Here is a 22,885-nt window from a genome sequence, read left to right as displayed (position 1 = left end):
GGGGGGGGGGGCAACATTTATTATGGTTTATAATGACAAATGATACTTTGAATATTACATGTTAATAACGTGAATGGAATTATAGCCCTGAGTTGACAGTTTGATACTTTGACAATTTTGAGTCAGCCCTACCCCCAAGGGCTGGAGGGTGGGCCAAAAGGCGTCAGTGTGCTAAAATTTCTTCATTTTCCTTGTTTAGAATCAGAGGTGCTAGTTTCAAATACTTTTTTAGTCTTAAATCTGTAAGCTAGATATTGAATAAGGTGGTTTTATTGTTTTTTGTCACTTTGAATAATATTTTTGTTCATGTTAAAATCAAAATCAACTCTCTGTATAAATATATCAGGTGACCGTTAAGGCCCATGGGTCTCTTATTTTTAGGAAAGTGTCCATATTTCCTGCCGGTAAACATCGAAAAGTCTTTGCTCAATGATTGTATAGATATTTTTATAAAATTGTCCTTAAGGTTAGTTAATCACAATTTGTTAAGTTCAGTGAGGATATCTAAACTGCAATTATCATTTGACAAAATTCTTTCGTCTTAACATGTTTTTAAAATGCAATAATTCGAAGTTTTTAATTTTAATCAATTTTTAATCATTTTCAGTTCATGAAATATTATTATATATCATAACTCAATTCATCTCTTATATTATATCTTATATATCTTATATCCAAAAACACTCCATACGATACAGAAAAAACACCGATAGTCGTCCGATATAGTTATTCTCTAAGAATTGCTATTTATTTCTTACCTCATTTTGCTGGACGATGTAAGTGGAGTCAAGGTTCGAGGCAGGATTTGTCGATGTCAGAGTGACATAAATTGCTAAGTATAACAGGACGTATATGTATGTATGAACATAACAATTATAAAATAATTATAACGGGACATATATGTACCTTATTACCTGCAATAAATGCAATTTACAGTACGTGGGCGAGACCTGCACCCAGCTCAATGTCAGGATCAACAACCACCGCTGCTCCATCAAGCAGAACAAACCAGACTTCCCTGTGGCAAGGCGTTTCAATATGCCTAGCCACATTTGGAAAGACATGCAGGTTGTTGCCATAGATCATTGCCCTACATGGGATGAAACGAGACGACGTACGAGAGAACGGTTTTGGATCACCAATCTACAAACCCGCTACCCTCGAGGTATGAACGAACGATAGACGGTTGCCATCCGCTCGTTTTCCTTCCAGGGGGCATTTGACCTAATGATGCATTACTGCACAGTTGGTCTGCTATCTCGCCTGCCTGCTGCTTCATGTCAGTGTGTGTGACCAACAGCCGTTGTCAGATTAATTTTGCAGATTTATACAGTATCTTAGCCATTTCATCTACTTTCATCTAAAAAATATGTCCTGCACTTCTTCACCGGCACAGTGCAACAATAAAGCTCGTTTCTGATCGGCATCTTTAACACCTTTACCGTCAGCGAAAAAATTCGAAACTCCTGACCCAACGTTCACACGTTTGCTATAATCGATTTTGGTCACCACGTGGTTCAAATTTCGACAGGTTATTCAGCTCTATCATTTGAGCCATGTTCGTTTTTTGTGTTTAATTACAACCACAACAACGGTATGTTCGATTTCCACTACTCGTCGCCAAAATGTTATGTTGGTATCTTCGGATTAAACCACAGGATTAAACACAGACGAATTCAATCAGGAACTCCACATTTATTAATGGCCGCTCTCTTGCTTAACACTCATTGTCTAAATCTCGTGTGCCAAGGGCGACAACTCTTATAGACGTTATGTATGTAAGGTGTCACTACAGTAAGTATCGATCATAGTAGAACACTACAGACCCTCCCTTTCCAAACACTTAATACCCATATATACAAACTACAGTGAAGACTTAAACTTTAACAGTTTATTCACCAAGTGGTATTTAACTATTTGGAATTTTAGCAATTTTATCAAAAACTTTGAATCCCCATCATTGCTAAAACAATTTTCACAGGTGTAATATATTAGAAACATTTGCGCTTGTGTAAACATATTCTATGATTTCAGGGCCCGTATTCATGAAACCGTTCTCATGCTCAAGCATACTTTTTGTGCGCAAGCCGAAAATCTTATTCTGGCTATAAATTGATAAACAATTATTTTGTCGAATGATTTTAAAAAACATTTAAAAAAACCCACATGATTAAAGCGAATTACAAGAAAGTTGGCTTGAGCACAGAATCTATGCTTGAGCATGAGAACGGTTTCATTAATACCGGCCCTGGGCTTGTCCCCATGGCGTCTCCATAGCTTTAGATTTACACCATCGCTGTCTAAGTATAGGTCATCAGCTCCGGGTCGTCAAACCGACAGCAGTTACTGAACTTCTCAGGATTAAAACATGGAGTCTGGTAAGTGTTTTGCATCGATTTGAAAGTTATTGTTTTATTATATCTAAATTATCGTATTTACAATTAATCCGAAACCGGTTTTACAAAGGAACGTAAAGACTACAGATTCGTATGTCTTCTATACCAATCAAGATATCGTTTGAATGATTTTTATCATGTTTCCTATACACCTAAACAAAAATTCTGTTTTGCCTCGTTCGTATTGCCTGGTCTGTTTCTCTGACTTGTTCTCTGTCTGTCTGTCTATCCGTCTCTCTATTTCTGTTTTTCTCTTTCTTTCTCATTCACTGTCTTAATTAAATACATATTCATTTTAGAAAATAAACATTGCTTATCTCAATATTGCAAAATATTACACATTGTATATATCAAATATTGCGAAATTATATCAAATATTGCGAAATATTACATACTTACAATGTCTGCATGTACCTTCATCACAACAATCTGATAGCATTCACATTGTCTGTATTTTTTTTCATGAAATCGGTCTAGGTTTCAAAACGCCACGATGATAGCTATTCCAGGAGTTATAAAAGGTGCTAATATATTTAATAAGATGCGTCTGTTTGGAATATGCCGCAACATTTGAAGACCGACTGGTCCCTTTGTCAAGCTATGACTGAGTGAGCGATTTAAATTGTTTACCTGTACAACGATGTGTCGTAATTGTATATTTCATGTCACTCGACCCGCGACGTTTCGCCTACCGAGTGTCTAGATATGTTAACAGTTTAGGATCTAGTACATGTATCCAGGTACTTGTATGAGAGCTATGTCTGTTGTTTCACTAGGCTCTGTATTACAACTGAATACTATCTTTGAATTGGAGCAAACGCCCAATACTGAACTTGTTTTAAAGGGCATCACGCTGAAGTAACTATTTTTTTGTCTTCTTTTTCAAATACTACATAAACATATCAAGTGAGACTCCTCATGGAAAATAACGATCGGATTTGGCTAAAATGGATTCATAAAAATGATTAAATCTAAGATAATCATCGGTATTGTTGTGATCAATATATGTGACATTCCGGATCGCTCCGTCCGGATCGGGTCAAGCAATAGTCGTCCGTCTGTAGCTTCCGGTTGAACTCCAGAGCGGCGACATCTGACACTGAGCAAGACAGACCTATATCTGCCCTGTTCCCTTTGTCGGCTCTCACCGAACTTCGTCAAGACACGGAATCCCCTCCCAAAGTATAGGTAAGCTTACCCTATGATTACCGTGTCGCAACAATTGGTGTCAGAAGTATAAAGCGAGCCAAGTGTTTGAAAAAATAGCACTGACCCGCCATATTGGAATTTTCAAATTCCCTTCCCCGGGAAATTTGAATTTAGGGAATGTATTCCGGCGGGGCATTGTAATAGAAGGTATCTGCCGCTTCAAGATTGAACACTTTACCTATTTCTCCAGCAAATTATTCGTAATATATAAAATAGCTTAAAATATCGCTGTTTGAACGTGGTGTCGTGAGTAGTTTTCATATGTTCGGCGACGCCATTTCCCCCCTCTCCGGTCAGGCATTACGTGAATTTAAATAACACATTGTGGGTTTTTTTTGTCGGATATTCTGACATTTAGACAAACTGTGTTATGTTTATATGGTAAATGTCGGTTTATTTAAAATCGTAAAGCGAGATTACATTATCTGATCAAATTTATGTTTTTTTCCTGTGTCCAACTCAGTTCTACTGTTGTTTTCTGCCATATATATGCTTTATGTGTGTTTTGTAACTTGCTACATGTACATTTGTTATGCAAACACCAGTAACACTGGTAGTCGGATATTCTGATAACTGGTGGCTACTGTGTTGTCACATACATTCATTAATTTGACTTGTACATGCATTCTGCTGGAGTTGTATTATTGACAATTAGGCAATAAATAAAACTTAACAAAAAATACTTGTTTCGCTGATTTAATCATGTCGCATCCAATGAAAATCAATGTTGCCTCTGCTGAAGAGCTCAAAAACATTCTGGGATTGGTGAAAAAAGGGCTAGCATTATAACAGCAAAGCGTGATGAACTAGGTTCTCTGACCTTGGAGGATGTTAAGTTGTTAACGGAGGTTCCGTCCAAAATATGGGACCCCCTTATGAGTAATGGTACAATTGTATTTGAACCAGTAGAGAACCCGAGCTTCACCGACGACTCTGTTACTGATCATGATGTTCCTGAAAATGTTCAGTCACAGTTGACATATTTAACACAGGAGTTACAAAAATTTGAAACGGTCATACATCAACAACAGGAGGAATTGTCAGAGAGGAAAATATTTTTTAAGGAAAATTTAGACAAAATGAGACAAATTCATAGGAAGGAGCTGGAGGAACAGAGGAGATATTCTGAAGATCAAGAGAAGAAAGTGCATGATAGATTCCAGGCTAAGGAAATTAAGGAGGAAAAGATGTCCTTGTCAAACCCGGCCACAAATTTGATGAATAAAATGGCTGATGTTGCCCCCGGTGGTGTGTATGGACTGCTCTTTGCGAAACTAGAAAATATGGACAAGCCAGGGTCTCCTAAGATCCCACAGTCGGCCAACCGTTCACCGTCCCCACAGAGGAGGTCCTCTACATGTTATAGCTGTGGAAAAGAAGGTCACTTTATCAGGGATTGCTCAGTCAAGAGACAACAATCCGGTTCCAACTCAGTTGGTAGGAGTAGGTCACCATCTTCTCAACAAAGGTCATCCTCACCTTTAAACTTTCAAGGGCTAAGGAGTTAGGCCTTACCTTAGCCTATTCAGATGACACTGGCCAGCCACCAACCGAAGGACTGAAAGAGGTGTTCATGTATGGGATTAAGATGCCATCTGCCAGGTCTCTTTATATTCCTGTTGTGATAAATGGTACACACCTTAAAGGAGTCGTTGATACAGCTGCTCAGATTTCAGTGATCAACATGAGAATATTTAAAGACCTAGATGCTGGGACTGAACTTGAGAGGGAAGTTGTGTTGACTGGTATTGGGAAAGGTTCGAGAGTAAGGGCTAAATTTGTAAGTAGTGTTCCAGTCGAAATGAATGGCAAAGAATCAGATGTGACGCTTGTTGCTGCGGACATAACTGACGATATAATCCTTGGGATTGACTTTCTGGAGGAACACAAAGCTAACATAAACCTCTCCCCTTGCTCTGTATTATTGGACAATCATGATGCTGGGACTGAGTTGCAAGGAGGTACATGGGAACAGGACCAATCAGTGTTCAGACTCTGTAGGAAGGTAGTTGTTCCTCCACGTTCAGTTGGATTTGCTAAAGTCTCCAGCGACACACCCCTCTGCACTGATTTTGTACTTCAGCCTTGTGTTGATTTGAAGGGCCTGTTCTCACCTGCATCTCTGCAGTATGGAGTTGGTCACCAAGCTGAGTATAGCATAGCCTTGCTGAACCATACTGATAATTTTCTATCCTTGAACAGAGGTCAGGCGTTTGGAAATGGTTCTGAGGCAACATCAGTTATGAATGAAGACGTGATAAATGAATACAGTGTGAGAACTATGACACTAACACCATCTGAAGAAGGAGAAGGGGATGTTGAGCTACATGAACTACAGGAAAAAATCCCAGATCACCTTACAGACCTTCTGACCAGATCATGTGCACAACTTAATACTACTCAATGTGTTGAGGTGGCTAAACTTTTGTTAAAGTTTCAGGATGTTTTTGCGAAAAGCGACTTAGATCTAGGACTGTTCAAAGGGGAAATCAAACACAGGATCAACACAACTGATGCGAAACCCATCAGGCAACGCATGAGGAGAACACCCATCGGTTTTGAGAAAGAAGAAGAGCAACATCTACTCCAAATGTTGGAAAAGGGTGTTATAAGACCATCTTCCTCTGAGTGGGCGTCCCCTCCTGTGTTAGTGAGGAAGAAAGATGGGAGTCTGCGGTATTGTATTGACTTCCGTGCCCTAAACAATGTCACAGTAAAGGATGCATTTCCTCTGCCTACAGTGGATACCTGTATCGATGCTTTGGCTGGGAGTTCGTTTTTTAGTACACTGGACATGGCTGCGGGCTACTGGCAGGTGGAGGTAGATGAAAGGGATGTCCAAAAGACCGCTTTTGTCACCAAATATGGTCTTTTTGAGCATCCACGCCTTCCCTTCGGGTTATGCAACAGCCCAGCCACTTTCAGTCGTGTGATTCAGCTGGTACTCTGCGGTTTGACATGGAAGGACTGCTTGGCATACTTAGATGACGTCATGGTACTTGGCACTGGCTTTGAAATGCATCTGAAGAGCCTAGCGGAGGTATTGTCACGGTTCCGCCACTACAATCTAAAGTTGAAGCCCAAGAAGTGGCACCTATTCCAAACGTAGGTTACTTTCCTTGGAAAGGTGGTCGATGCAAATGGCGTATCTGTAAACCCAGACAGTATAAAATCTGTGGCGGAGTGGCCTGTTCCGGCTAACAAGAAAGAGCTAGAATCCTTCCTCGGTTTCATCAACTACCATCGGGAGCACTTGAAGGATTTCGCAAACATGGCTTCACCTCTCCACGACCTAACCGGTAAGAAGGAGTTCAACCTGGAGGGTGTCCACCGCGACGCATTTAAAGCATTGAAATTGGCCATGCAGTAAGCAGTCACCCTAGGTTACCCAAATCATGAAGACATGTTTATATTGGATACGGATGCTTCAGATAGGGCCATTGGGGCAGAGCTAAGCCAGCTACAGAGTGGTAAGGAGCGCACGATCAGTTTTGCGAGCAAGGTCCTCACTCCCTGTCAGCGCAAATACTGCACAACCAGAAAGGAGCTACTTGCTATAGTCGCTTTCACCAGGCATTTCCGTCACTATTTGCTAGCTAAGCCCTTCGTCGTGAGAACTGATCATAACAGTTTAACTTGGCAATCAGTTTCAAAAACATAGAGGGACAACTGGCTAGGTGGATTGAGGAACTCTCGTCTTACGCCATGATCATACAGCATCGCCCAGGGAGACTGCACCAGAACGCTGAAGGCCTGTCTCGTATTCCTGATTCCATCAGGAACTGCAAGGATTACCTGTAGGCTGTCCCCCTTGAAGAGTTTCCCTGTGATGGTTGTGAATATTGTGCTAGTGCGAGGCAACAGTGGCAGACTTTTGAAGATGACAATGACTATGTATTGCCCCTTACAGTGAGAAGGACGCAAGCTGTAACGCCTCAACTCTCTTCATCCAACTGGTTTGGCACCCTTAGTTCTAATGAGCTGAAACAGCGTCAGCTGAATGACAAAGACCTTCGTAAGCTCATGTGCTGGATTGAGGGTGGAGTTGAACCTACACCCATGGAGTTGCAGTTAGCTAGCCCTGCCGTACGTCACTGGTGGTTGTGTCGGCCACAACTTTTGCTGCATCAGGGGGTTATTCTCTATCGTTGGGAAGACCCGGTGTGTCCACATCTCCTGTTGCTGGTGCCACAGTCCATGCAACAGGAGGTTTTGAAGTACGCTCATGACCTCCAGTGCAGTGGCCATCTCGGTCAGAGGAAGACGCTGGAGAAGCTGAAAACCTGTGCTATATGGTATGGGATTTCCAAAACATGCAGGGACTATGTGGCATCATGCAAAGTGTGTGGCCTAAGTAAAAAAGCAAACAAGAAGGCAAAGGCAGCGCTCGGGCAATACCATGCGGGAGCGCCCTTGGAGAGGCTGCATATGGACATACTCGGCCCCCTCCCAGTCACCAAATAAGGGAACAAGTACATATTGATGCTCATAGATCAATTTACCAAGTGGCTAGAGTGTTTTTTTTTCACTCCCTGATCAACAGGCAGAAACCGCGACAAGAACCGCAGTGGATGGGTTCATTTCTCGATTCGGGTGTCCCTTGGAAATTCACACTGACCAGGGACGGAATATGGACGGTTCACTTGTCAGGGCGTTATGCGACCGGCTGCAGATAACCAAAACGCGGACCACACCATACCATCCCTCATCAAACGGATAGGTCGAGCGTTACAACAGAGTGATCCTTCAGTGTATTCGCTGCTTCATTAAAAACAAGCAGAGCACCTGGGACAAACATATCCAGCAACTGGCGGGGGCTATCAGAGCAACACAACATCGACAGACAGGGTTTACTGCAAATCAAATGATGCTCGGAAGGGAGGTTATGCAGCCACTAGATCTGCTGCTAGGTACTTGCGACAAGGCCAGATCATATAATTGTCCTTCAGAATACGTCGAGCAGCTGTCAAGTACCTTGCAAGAAGTCCATGACATTGCAAGAAGGCACCTCCAACAGTCACAGAGCAGACAAAAAAAACAACAATGATTTACGCCTCCAGCAGCATCATTTCAGTGTTGGGGATGTCGTGATGAAAATCGAATCTGCGACAAAGGCTGGACAAAGCCCCAAACTGAGGCGGCCATGGCGGGGTCCGTACATTGTCTCCCAGGTCGTGTCTCCTGTTCTGTATCGTATTAAGGATAGGAAAACAGACAAGGTCATACACCATGATCGATTGAAATTGTGTAGAGACCGAGAATTTAATGTTTGGCTGAAACGGATGCGTAATGACATTCTCTTGGCCGAACCGAATGAAGACGCTCCTGACGGGGATACCGATGATCTAGGGCTGACCACTCTATTTGATTCTTCTTTAGGTCCAACGTCGGATACTCTGACGAAGGGCCGGAGGAAGGTTGCTCCGACACCCCGGACTAAGGAGCGGAGTAGGACTGCATTAGCTGATGTTGAAATGGCTGCTGGTGATGAGCCAGATGAGCAGGAGTACCAGATCAAGCCATCAATGGGTAGCAGGGTTCGTAGGAGGCCGGCGTACCTGACTGACTATCTCCTGGATGAGGAGGGTTAGTCCACTTACCACAAAAGAATCTGCTATGCATATCAGGTTTGTTATAAATGTTGTATATATGTTTTCATGTGTATTTTGTAGAATGGACCCACTTTCCGATGAGTCCCTTTTTGTTCCGGATTATGAGGAGGAGAATGAGGACCCCAGGATTCCCTGCTCGACGCTGAAAAAGGTAAAGGGAGACCATGTAATGTGTGACCTGGTCGATTCACTCATGCCCGCCGTCATGTGCTGAGAGCCCATCTACCCTGGTTCGCTTACCCGAGGTCTTCGTGCTGGAGATGTAAAACCCAGTTGGGACAGGATAGCCTTCTCCGTGCTCATATGAGTGAGGTCCATGGCCCTGAGGAGGGGTCGTCTGGTTTTGGCAAGGTTGAGTGGGTTCGCCTCATGAATGGTCTATTCATTGAGATTAGCAGAAGACTTGTCGTCCGGGCCGCCCAGTGGGATCTCCTTGACTGGGCGACAAAAACTTCCATTCTTTGTGTGAACAGCCATAATCATGTATTCCAACGGGAGGATTTACCACTACTGGAGCTGTATTATAGGCATAATAATCTTTTGGGGACAGTGACGTCTAAAGAGGTGACAAGCTCACAGTTCCACTCTCTGTTCCATTGGCGGGTTCTCTCGACATTGATTTGTCAAGCAGAAGGCAGTGCAGAGCTCTTAGGATTTGAAGATAGGAAAGATCTACTTGAGGAGTCCACCATTGCTAGGAAATTTGCAGATTCACATTTCCACCTGGACATGCTGATGCGTAGAGTCGGATACTCTGACTCTCCACTCAGTAGTGCCCATGGGCCAGCAGATGGACCTGTTCTTTGCCTGACAGTCGCAAATTACTGTTTCCCAAGGAACTGGCCATGTCACTCGGAAAGGGAGAGTCCTACAACTTATAACGAGTCCAACTTATAACAAGTGCTACAACTTATAACGAGTCCTACAACTTATAACGAGTCCTACAACTTATAACAAGTCCTACAACTTAGAACGAGTCCTACAACTTATAACGAATCCTACAACTTATAACGAGTCTTACAACTTATAACAAGTCCTACAACTCATAACAAGTCCTACAAATTTCTGGCTTATAACAATAATACTGTTCTTCCGTCTAGTTATGTCAATCTTCCAAATATTTTCTCAATCGTGAAGAAGTTCAAACAATTCACTCGAAATAGAATTCTTAATCGGAATCTGTATGTGTTAGCACTTCTTCAGTACACGATTATTACACACCTTATATGTGTATGTGCGTTCTATTTAGCTAATGGCTCTATATGTGTGTTTAGGTATTTCGCTGTCCCGTTTATATGTCGTTTACTCAAGATCTCGACAGACCTGACGGGAGCTTGCTGCACCTGATGGTAAATATACAACGCTGCCGGGTCGATTTCTCTGCTTATTCCCAATAGAGCTGTATAATATGATGTAATGGTCTATAACTTAAACCTTTACTCATATATCCTTATAAAATGTCTGAGTGTCATGATGTAAATAGACAAATTTGATACGTTTGTCAGACTACAAGATGCGTCGGCCATGCAGTGTTTCAAGTTTCGTTGTTTATTAGCATAGCTGCTATAATGTGTGTTATCAGAGGGTGTATTACAGCTATCATTGATTAAGCACGGTACCAATACTATACCCGTTTGAATGTTTCCCTTTCGTATTACGTTAAAAGTAAAATCAGAGGTCAAGTTATTCTCAAATCATTTAATATAAATGCTTACCAGTCATTAGGTCATTTGAAGTCATCGCATTATATTTTGTAATGTCATTTTCCATCAGCTTAAAGACATTATTTGATAATAGGTAACGACAACGTCGTGTCAGCGAGGAGATTCATATCAAAAATTAAAAACAGAAAATGCATTTGTATATTTTTTTCTAAACTGCATGTGTGCAGTTGAATATGTTTGTCAAAAATATATGATTTTTATCAATTGTATGAAATATGTCGTGAGCTAATATGAACTCAAAATCATGGGAAATGCACATTTTCCTGATTAATCGTTTTTAATCCATTTATTTTAATATCTGTAAACTTAATTTATCTTCTATGTATAGTTTTCCAATTTGATCGCACGGTGACGTCATTATCTACAATGTTTGTTGAATTGCATCAGCTCAAACCCTGATTTTGTAATGTACATTGCAAATACTGAATATGAATTTGAATATGAATAAGAGGTTTTCGAAAACATGAATCATTAGACTTTTTACGAAATATGTTACTAAACTTCGAACATGAAATTACGTGGCAACACGTTTTGTTATATGTTGACTTAGAGTCAAACAGACTTAAAAAAGCGCATGCGAGTGTGTCTTAACTAGATATTTATTAGTGTAGTATGTCTTAGTTAGATATTTGATGGCGTAGTATGTTTTTGCTAGATATTTGTTGGTGTAGTATGTTTTTGCTAGATATTTGTTGGTGTAGTATGTTTTTGCTAGATATTTGTTGGTGTAGTGTGGGTTAGCTAGATATTTGATGACGTAGTTTGTCTAAGCTAGATATTTGATGACGTGGTATGTCTTTGCTAGACTTGTGTTGGTGTAGTATGTTTTTGCTAGATATTTGTTGGTGTAGTATGTCTTAGTACGATATTTGATGGCGAAGTGTGTCTTAGTTAGATATTTGATGGCTTAGTATGTCTTAGCTAGATATTTGTTGACGTAGTATGTCTTGACTAGGTATTTGTTGGCGTCATATTTTATAACTAGACACTTGTTGGCGTAGTATGTTTTAGTTAGATATTTGATGCCGAAGTTTGTCTTAGTTAGATATTTGTTGGTGTAGTATGTCTTAGTTAGATATTTGTTGGCGTAGTTTGTTTTGACTAGGTATTTATTGGCGTAATATTTTATAACTAGATATTTGTTGGTGTACTATGTATTAAGTTTTAGTAGACAGATCTAAGTATATCACAGTATGTAGAGTTGGATGAGAGTTAATTTATATACATTGTTTGGCATTATTCAGTAAATCCAGCTAGACAATAAACGGGCAAGAATGAATATAATTGACTATTAATCATCACGAGGTTGTAATTTTTACCTTGTCTACATATGTATACGACTTTAACATGTAAATTTGTTTAGGGAATTGTGCATGTACACATCTTATACCTTATGCCAATTAACATTCCTTTCGTCATAAGATTCTGCCCGAAATAAAGGTGACGTAAAGCACACATTCTAATACATTTTTAGCTTTGGTTAAGAATTTAAACTGGTGATTTTCACATGCTGAACGAACGAATATTACTTTTTTCTTGGCATGCAATAACACGCAATACATTTTTAGAGAACATTGATACCTTATCATAGTTTTACGACTTTTTACTTAAGACCTGTATCATCGTGTGCTCTCTGTCTGTACACATTCTGTTTTATCACAGGGACTATATTAATACACACGTACACACACTCTACCAGTGTCAAACATAAAAGGCGCTTTGTTACGATGACCGACAGCGGACGACACACACATTTTATACTAACGCAGTTTTGTATAAAAATTGAATAACTGATTTTTTATAAGCGCTGACCAATATTCCTGATACGACAATGAACGTACGTGTTCTATTTTTAGGCAGGAAGTCACCGAACATACGTGGTAATTAATCGTGTATTTTTAGACCTTGTCAAAGTGGCGAGCTGAAAGAGATATTCAGCGCATCTTACGCGCCATTCCTCTTTTACGTTAATTTAAGATGAACAATCTGTTGTATAGATAACATTTATTTTTCATTTACGTTGTATCAAATGTTACATAACGTTCACCAAAGTTGTTGAACCAACGCCACCGTTAAACCAGCCATATAACCAAAACGCTACCTTGACCCAATTTGAGTTTGCTACCTCCGGTACAACCCAGTCTAAACAAACTTTAATCCTAATCAAAATGATTCATTGCACACTTGAGAATGGCGGTGTTTCATTTCATCCTCATACACGCCTTACTTTGTACAATTTATGGACTTCATGTTGGCTAGTTTAGTGTACTAAACCAACTCGTCTATAAAATTGTAATTTTCTTACCTTTTCACACTCTTACTTTTTAATTATAAAGCGTTTGGCCTAATCGACACTTCTTCGATACATTTGTAGCTCCGCTGAAACCACTTTCCCTTAGGCTTTCTTTATTTGCATATCAAACCTAGCTGGCTTTAGTGTTCTGAACAATCTAACGTTAAAAGAAAAGAAAGGATAAATGAGAAATGCGTGGAAAACTCACCTGTAGTTAGGGACAGTTTTAAGAGGTTATACATCATCCGTAAACATAGTATTTCTCGCTTTTATCATTTATCATAATGTTCAGATTGAAAGTTTTCTTAAATCAATATTTTTTGAAGTATTTACATTCTCAGAAAAGTTTGAATTTAGTCCAACCTGCAGAGAAACGGACAAACAACAGCTACCTGTATCTAGCAGAGATTTACGTACCAGCCAAGGTGAAAGTACTAGACTATCTTGATAACAATGGGGTTAAGCCAGAAAGGGAAGCGATTGTCACAATTTTCAGGGGAGATAAGCGACCCCCTGTCGTAGAGGAGTATCTAGTTGGACCCCTTCCGAACCCTAATAAATTGAAGGAAGTTCCTTTTCGTCGACAGAAAATCCCTCTCAATCTGCAGCCATTTACATCACCAGAACTTGATTCTGAGATTTTTTTACTTGGGGAAGCCATTCACTCCACTTTACATGATCTAGTTCTAGAAAGTTTCGGAGGAAAATTAAGAGACTGTGGTGATAAATGCTTAACAATGCAGGCCCTTTCTCAAATCTCGCCTGCAGTATCCGGTGTGCCTCACGGTCGGAAGTTCTGGTACACGATGTTACGAGTAGTAGAATTTTATACTCTGCATCCACTTGATTTTGCTGTTCTTATTGATTTTAATTATGAAACTCAAAATATAGCGATAGATGCCGTTTGGTATAATGGACAATCATTTAGTAGCCCGGAGGAATTAGCAACCGGATATTCTGACGGATCTGTGAGGAAAATGAAAGTACCATATTCAACGAAAAACGGCAACACGTTCTCAAAAATGACAAGACGTGGCCAGGCGTTTCAAAATGAGTTTAAGAGAGACCCAATAGAAGTGGAACCTGATGGTTAGAGGTACTCAATACATCACAACAACGTGGAATATATGGGCTGGAAGTTCTACTACAGAATGTCGACCGTGGCTGGTCCACAAATATATGACGTCCGCTTCAGGAACGAGAGGATTGCTTACGAAATCAGCTTGCAGGAGATCGCTGTCCTGTACTCAGGTTTTAAGCCGGGCCAGATGTTTTCAGACTATTTTGACAGTTCTGTCCTGATAGGACCTCAGGATAAAGGGCTGGTACCGGGTGTGGACTGTCCAGCACACGCCACATTCATTGATGCATCCTTTGTCTTAGAATCCTCCAAAGAACCGACGACATATACATTGTAGAAGGGCATTCTGTATTTTCGAGCATAACACCGGATACCCATTAAGACGACACAGCGCCTATGAATACGGTGGTTTTTATGAAGGAATGCCAAATGTGGTTCTAACTTTGAGATCAACGTTTACTGTGGTGAATTATGACTATATATTTGATTTCATCTTTTTCCAGAATGGGGTTGTACAGGTGCGTGCTATGTCAACTGGCTATATACTAGCTACTTTCCATACAGACCAGGAGGCGCCTTACGGAGCACAGGTACATGATTACATTAGCGGCAATATGCATATCCATCTTTTCAACTTCAAAGTTGATATTGACATTAAAGGGAAAACAAACCGATTCGCAACATGGGACATCGCTCCCACATCAAGGCCAAACGACTACTCCGCGACCCCAAACGCTAAATATCACATGACGAATTACTCACGTAATGTGAAAGCTACAGAACTGGTGGGCGCATATAAATTCAACTTTGATGCGCCGAAGTATCCCCTCTTTTACAACGAACAAGAAAAGAACGCTTACGGAAATCCGAAAGCCTATCGTATCGTAAACAGAGGCATGGTGAAACAACTGTTTACCGAGGGTGAGGGGAACGAGCCGGCGGCGAGCTGGGCGAGGTACCAAGTAGCTGTCACCAAGTACAAGGAGTCCGAGAGAAGGAGTAGCTCTGCGTATGCCTACATGGACTCATCAGATCCTGTGGTACGGTTCCAAAACTTCATTGATGATGATGAATCTATAGTAGACGAGGTATGTTCACGTTATTTTATATTATGAAATCAATCAGTACTTCTCTAAAATTCATACAATTAATGGTTTTTATGCAACCCATCTGTTTTAACAATAGTTTAGAGCTATTAAGATTCCAAACTGTTTGGCCCCTAGCATCTCCAATAAGTCCTAAAAGGACGAACAGCTGTATGATGCTCATTCATTTTTGGCATTACCAAATTTTAAAAGGTGCAATCACCACCTGTGTATGTGTTGAATTTTTCTTTCATAGAATATAATACATATTTGTATAGAATTGAATTGATAATGCAATTAGAAAGTCTCGCCGCCACGAAGAAGCTGAAGCGAGATGGAGTGCTACACCAACAAAACTTGGACCATATATGAATCTCAACCCAAGCATCACATTCTGGATACGGTATACCTTTCATGGTCCATTGACTTCGTCAGCATCTCCATCAACATTAAGTTTTTGCGTTAGTTTCTCTGAAATTATAAGTTCTACACCAACAAAACTTTGACATGTGCATTGATGGTCAAAGCGGGGTACAGGCGAGACATATCAATCCTAACGGCTTGTTTTATAATATGAGGTTATAATAAGGGATGAAATGCCAAAATCGTAGTTTTCTTCGGGCCTGTCGGTTTCCAGAATGTCTGTTGCTTATGTCTTGCTTCAGATGTTGACCAAATCTTTTGTATTAAGGTTGTTTTTAGTCTCCTACTATGTCAATCATTTCCTGACGAGAAAGAAATATGGGGGAAAACATACATTTACCGGTCAAATTACCTAAAAGAAAGTTGTTTGCAATTTTGTTGATTCTGCAAGTGTATATATCAGTTCCCGAGGTTGGCAGTAACCCTTTAGCTGGATTTATTTTCTAGATGAAGTATAATGTATCTATTGCACTCAAAGCCTTCAATTTGTAATATTATAATTCTACATAATTATATTTCGTAACAATTTCAATTATAGATTTTCATCCGCTGGACCTTTTGTACAACAAGACATACAAACATCCTTATCCTTTTAAATTCGATCCGCTATTTCATACAAATAGGTACTCAAGAATAACTTCGAAATTACACATAAATTGTTCATTATATATCTTATGGGAATCCATCCCATTATAAATGTGTTTTTTTTATTTAAAATGAAACGTGTACAAATATTAAAATATGGTTTGAAACCATTGATATGAATAAAATACGTTTTTGTTAACACTAGGTTCTTAAGCGATGTGAGTTATTTCACTTCTTCTTTATTTATTACATATCAAATATACAGCTGGGGAAAAACTTGACTTGGTAGTCTAGTGTACTGGAGTAAACAAGAAAAGCTAACCCCCGTACCCATGCTGGTGCACTGGAGCTCACAACCTTGTACACTGGGGTGAAGTACTGTGTTATATTCTCCCGATCATAATATGTCTGGTTTTCATCGTTAAATGCATACTGTAACTTTATTGAAAAATGTAATATATATCTATTATAAATGCTCTTCTTTGAAATGATTTATGATTGAAATTAGCATTTACATCATTTTAAAGTCGTCATTATCCATTTATTTATAGGATTTGGTGGCTTGGGTTACAATGGGACTTCATCACATCCCACACACCGAGGACCTGCCCGTCACACCCTCCCCAGGGATGGACCTTAGCTTTTACCTTCTCCCCTACAACTACTTCACGGAGGACCCGGCAATGGCCTCGAAAAGCTCTGTCCGTGTTGAACTTAATAACGGAGTCAAGGTGACGCATTATGGCGCCATGAAGGGGAAACGATGTTTGACAAAGAAAAATGACTATTTTGAAATGTTATTGAATAATCCAAATGTAGTCGTTGATTCTGGCGACGGGTCGACGGAGAAATAGAGTCATTTAAGCATTTTCACCGCAGATAAAAGTATGTTAGTGTCGATCTAAAGGCGTCTGGAGGAAACATGGCTAGTTAAGTAGGGTTCTGATACGGGTTCCATCTAATAGGATGCTGATAAAACCTGTTCAAAATACCGTTTGTTTCGTCAAGCAAAACTCCGATAATTTACTTGGCTTTTTTTACCAAGCAAACCTGTTTGTAATGTTGATATAAAGTGGAATGGCACGATCGTCTTCCGAACATGCATCTGTATCGATGCTGGTAATATATGTACATACAGAGTATGTATATAAATTTAGGTATGCACGTATGTTTTTAAGTGAGTTTGTAGCAACAGTTACACTGTCGACTCTATGATAAATGCTCGAATTTTGATGTCGTTTTTATCAACAGGAACATACTATAAGCTGACAATTAGATAAAATATGTAAACAGATGACTTAATATAATTATTTTTCATGGACAATGTACAAGGTATTGCACTAACACTATTTACCTGAGAGTCGATGTTTGTTACTTTTGTTACAAACCTGTATATATATACCATTTTAAATAAAATTGTGTAGAGTAATTCCGAAATCTGACATGCTGTTAATGTAGGAAAACTAATTCAGTCTAACTGAGATTATTGAAGTTTTCTATCTTAACACCTATTCAGTATGAACGCTAAAGTTGTCATTATTATAGCTGTAATGTTACAAGAGTTATCTACCTTTCCTAATAGTAACATCTGTGCTTGAGAATCGTTCAACATCGATCAGTACATGTAATATTGTTTACGGTTTTAACGTTACAATAAATCAGCAAGGTTATCGTCCTTTAGTGATTTATACAATGCCAATCTTACATATTGATGTAGTGCTGTTTACAACGAGTCGACTCAAGACGAGTTTTCAGGATTGATGAATCAGCCAATCAGGGAATGTTTCCTTCAATTATAATCCCTTCCTACAATTTGTTCCGGTTAAATACAGTGCCTTTGAGTAATTCAAATGTGTAAATATTAACATGTTTCTATTTAATGAAATATACAGATATTTAACTTTGGAAAATGGAGCAAAAGTCAGGGTGTGTGCCTGACCCGCTTCACCGGTTTGGCTTGTAAACTTCCGGTTGTCAAACTAGGAAGCCAGTAGTGGCCATTAACCTGTCGAAAACACTCTTTGAATCTAGACAGTTGTCACGAGTGTTAACCTAAAATAGTAACGCTATTCTTCTGTCATATTTTCATACACAGCCTTCCCTAATATTAAAGGTTTTTTTCTGTTGATAAATCCCTATTTTGTTTTTATCATAGAATAACTATTATACCGTACACAACTAGACTATGAACATCAATTAGCCCCTTAACACCACAGAACAAGCTATTACAAAAATTGTACATCAGAGATTCTATATGTGTATGTGTCACTTTTGTGTTTTGGCTAAAAATAACTGACATTCCATTTTTTAGCGAATTGTATTCTATTATTCCTGTTATAATATATACCTTGACCAATATCTTGTTTATTGATTTAATGTATTTCTGTTGAGTGTTTACTCAGACAATAAGCTGTTTATGGCATTTCATCTCCCCTACCTCCAATACTTCCCTTGTAAAGTGGTGGCACCCCGGGGAGAAAGAGGTGTTATATGTAAGTCTGTATAATTGATAGCTAATCAGTAAAGATAGATAACTGATAACCTTGTATGAATCATGTTTGGCGTAAACTTTTGGAGTTTTGTGTAAGTTCTAAGTGTGTCAAATTGTTAAAATTCAATAAAAGAAAATTACTCAAAATAATTATTCAGCAACTTAAAGTACTGAAAAAATTCAGAAACTGAGGTTTTCCGATTTTTTCAAACATATATAAGAGGTATGTGTAATAAATGTGTGTGCAAAATATGAAATTGCGTAGTGTGTGCTTAATTGGTGTACCAGAAGGTTATATGATGAAAATGAAGTGAGAATTTTTTTTTTCCACCTGGAATATGTACCTTTCCATGCGACTTATGTTAATTGACAACCCTGATGATATAAACTGGGCACATGAGCATTTAATTAAAGATGTCATTGATGAACGTCTACCTGTTAAAACTAAAAAGCCCAAACTTAACAAACCACCTTTTTTCAAAGCAATATATCAAAACGGCAAGTTTTTGAATAAATATAAAAAAGTCAAATCTACAAAAACAGAGAAACCATGGCACTAAAATAAAGCGAATATCTGTTCGAAATTATTTTATTGAACGTTGTTCTGGAGGAACAGGCTCCAAAGACTTTTGGCCAACTGTGACACTATTTTTTATGTAATTAATGTAGAAATAAAGACCATACAGTACTATAAGAAAATATTTGCTTTCCACTGTAGCCTGTGATATTGTTAGAAACCCTGGACAAATTACTGACCTGTCTAGTCACCCTAGTGTATGTAAAAGTAAGGAAACTGGGGATGACATTGTAAATTCTTCTTTTTCTTTTACCTTTATAGACCCAAAACAGGTTAAAGATACTATCTCACGACTCGACACTAAGAAGACAGTCGGACTTGAGCTGGTTGTGATGCCATGAGTAGCCCATTAGTGTGTTGAACATAATTGGTACATTTTTATCTTTATTTTTGTTATATTAGCACGTATGTATATTACACTGTTATAGTGCTTTAACTCTCTGATAGTAATACTTGTGTAACATACTAGTATTCATTATTTACCTCCAGTTTATAAATTTAACTTCAAATGCTGTCTTTGATTACTTATGTGCTGCTTTGCTTTTGTACCTTTAATGTTTTTACTTGTTAAATTATCATGTGATATTTGCCTGCTATTTCTTAACTAGCTTTGAATTTACCTGCATACTGTTTATCCATGTTATTTCTTATGTGTATCCATTGTTTGTCGCAAGAATAGCACTGCAGTGCTAATGTTTACTGTTTTAAATGTTTTGAATATGCGACGTAAAATAAAACTTCTTGTATCTTGTAACATTCTACTTCAGGGTCGATAACTTGTTTTTTCTTTATAACTCATTATGCCATTTGCACCAAACTTCCCTATTTTAATCGGTAATGTAGCATTTAAGGACTCATACGACTAAACCAGCCTATCAGCAAGTGTTTCATACGATTGCAATCTTTACCTAAGATTTGTTTTGGTTCAATTCCGTGCCCCTGAGTAAGTTAAATGTGTAAATATTGACATATTTTTATTGAATGAATTGTACAGATTTTTAATTATGGAAAAATGTGAAGTTTTAGTTGATATGTGATGACGGATTTATATCTAGTCAAAAGTTTGAGGGTGTTCCCGACCTGCTTCATCGGTTTTGCTTGTAAATTCCGGTTGTCAAAAGTAGAAGCTTATAGTGCTCTTATATGCCATTAAAACTGGTATATATCAATGAATCTAGGCAGTTGTCATAAGTGTTGAAATATACTTAAATAATAACGCTATTAGCTCAAAAGCTTAGTGAGAACATATAGTAAATAATCTAGTTGTGTGATTCCTTTAGTTATTGTCCATCCGGTAAGTTTGAATTCTGAATAAAATCGGTGTTCAGCTGGACATACTTTTTGTATTAGAAGAGTGTCTGGCAGGATATAAAGAGTTCTGTATTAGATGGTTGTCCAACTGGAGAGTAGAGTTCTGTATTAGATGGTTGTACAACTGTAGAGTAGAGTTCTGTATTGGATGGTTGTCCAACTGAAGAGTAGAGTTCTGTATTAGATGATTGTACAACTGGAGAGTAGAGTTCTGTATAAGATGGTTGTACAACTGTGGAGTAGAGTTCTGTATTGGATGGTTGTCCAACTGAAGAGTAGAGTTCTGTATTAGATGATTGTACAACTGTAGAGTAGAGTTCTGTATAAGATGGTTGTACAACTGTGGAGTAGAGTTCTGTATTGGATGGTTGTCCGACTGTAGAGTAGAGTTCTGTATTAGATGATTGTACAACTGTAGAGTAGAGTTCTGTATTAGATGGTTGTCCAACTGGAGAGTAAAGTTCTGTATTAGATGGTTGTCCAACTGTAGAGTAGCGTTCTGTATTAGATAGTTGTCCAACTGGAGAGTAGAGTTCTGTATTAGATGCTTATACAACTGTAGAATAGAGTTCTGTATTAGATGGTTATACAACTGTAGAATAGAGTTCTGTATTAGATGGTTGTACAACTGTAGAATAGAGTTCTGTATTAGATGGTTGTACAACTGTAGAATAGAGTTCTGTATTAGATGGTTGTACAACTGGAGAGTAGAGTTCTGTATTAGACGGTTGTACAACTGTAGAGTAGAGTTCTGTATTCGATGGTTGTACAACTGGAGAGTAGAGTTCTGTATTAGACGGTTGTACAACTGTAGAGTAGAGTTCTGTATTCGATGGTTGTACAACTGGAGAGTAGAGTTCTGTATTAGACGGTTGTACAACTGTAGAGTAGAGTTCTGTATTGGATGGTTGTCCAACTGTAGAGTAGAGTTCTGTATTAGATGGTTGTGCAACTGGAGAGTAGAGTTCTGTATTAGATGGTTATCCAACTGTAGAATAGAGTTCTGTATTAGATGGTTGTACAACTGTAGAGTAAAGTTCTGTATTAGATGGTTGTCCAACTGGAGAATAGAGTTCTGCATTAGATGGTTGTCCAACTGTAGAGTAGAGTTCTGTATTAGATGATTGTACAACTGTAGAGTAGAGTTCTGTATTAGAGGGTTGTACAACTGGAGAGTAGAGTTCTGTATTAGACGGTTGTACAACTGTAGAGTAGAGTTCTGTATTCGATGGTTGTACAACTGGAGAGTAGAGTTCTGCATTAGATGGTTGTCCAACTGTAGAGTAAAGTTCTGTATTAGATGGTTGTCCAACTGGAGAGTGGAGTTCTGTATTAGATGGTTGTCCAACTGGAGAGTGGAGTTCTGTATTAGATGGTTGTCCAACTGGAGAGTGGAGTTCTGTATTAGATGGTTGTCCAACTGGAGAGAAGAGTTCTGTATTAGATGGTTGTCCAACTGTCGAGCAGAGTTCTGTATTAGATGGTTGTCCAACTGGAGAATAGAGTTCTGCATTAGATGGTTGTCCAACTGTAGAGTTCTGTATTAGATGGTTGTCCAACTGGAGAATAGAGTTCTGCATTAGATGGTTGTCCAACTGGAGAGTAGAGTTCTCTATTAGATGGTTGTCCAACTGGAGAGTAAAGTTCTGTATTAGATGGTTGTCCAACTGTAGAGTAGCGTTCTGTATTAGATAGTTGTCCAACTGGAGAGTAGAGTTCTGTATTAGATGGTTGTACAACTGTAGAGTAAAGTTCTGTATTAGATGGTTGTCCAACTGTAGAGTAGAGTTCTGAATTAGATGGTTGTCCAACTGGAGGGCAGAGTTCTGTATTAGATGGTTATACAACTGTAGAGTAAAGTTCTGTATTAGATGGTTGTCCAACTGGAGAGAAGAGTTCTGTATTAGATGGTTGTCCAACTGTCGAGCAGAGTTCTGTATTAGATGGTTGTCCAACTGGAGAGAAGAGTTCTGTATTAGATGGTTGTCCAACTGTAGAGTAGCGTTCTGTATTAGATAGTTGTCCAACTGGAGAGTACAGTTCTGTATTAGATGGTTATACAACTGTAGAATAGAGTTCTGTATTAGAAGATTGCCAG

At 38.9% G+C, this 22,885-nt stretch overlaps 2 protein-coding genes across 2 annotated transcripts; one reads left to right on the top strand and one right to left on the bottom strand.

The window, feature by feature from the left end:
• The first annotated feature begins 10,512 nt into the window (after positions 1-10,512).
• LOC110456359 (putative amine oxidase [copper-containing]) lies at positions 10,513-17,262 on the top strand. The gene is given in 4 exon segments (XM_021507043.1): positions 10,513-10,566; positions 13,561-14,646; positions 14,648-15,403; positions 16,960-17,262. Coding segments are annotated over 4 exon segments (2,199 nt in total).
• A 3,538-nt stretch (positions 17,263-20,800) lies between these two features.
• LOC110456358 (girdin-like) lies at positions 20,801-22,300 on the bottom strand. The gene has a single exon (XM_021507042.1). The coding sequence runs from the start codon at positions 22,298-22,300 to the stop codon at positions 20,801-20,803; it is 1,500 nt and encodes a 499-aa protein (XP_021362717.1).
• Positions 22,301-22,885: the final 585 nt, after the last annotated feature.

This window comes from Mizuhopecten yessoensis, unplaced genomic scaffold, assembly GCF_002113885.1.
Source record: "Mizuhopecten yessoensis strain PY_sf001 unplaced genomic scaffold, ASM211388v2 scaffold8713, whole genome shotgun sequence".
In the NCBI taxonomy this organism is placed as follows: Eukaryota; Metazoa; Mollusca; class Bivalvia; order Pectinida; family Pectinidae; genus Mizuhopecten; species Mizuhopecten yessoensis.
The sequence above is the reverse complement of the archived record's forward strand: the minus strand, read 5'-3'. Positions and strand labels throughout refer to the sequence as shown.

Excerpts from the sequence above, each read along its gene's own strand:
- LOC110456358 (XM_021507042.1), bottom strand. The coding sequence starts at position 22,300 with ATGCAGAACTCTATTCTCCAGTTGGACAACCATCTAATACAGAACTCT.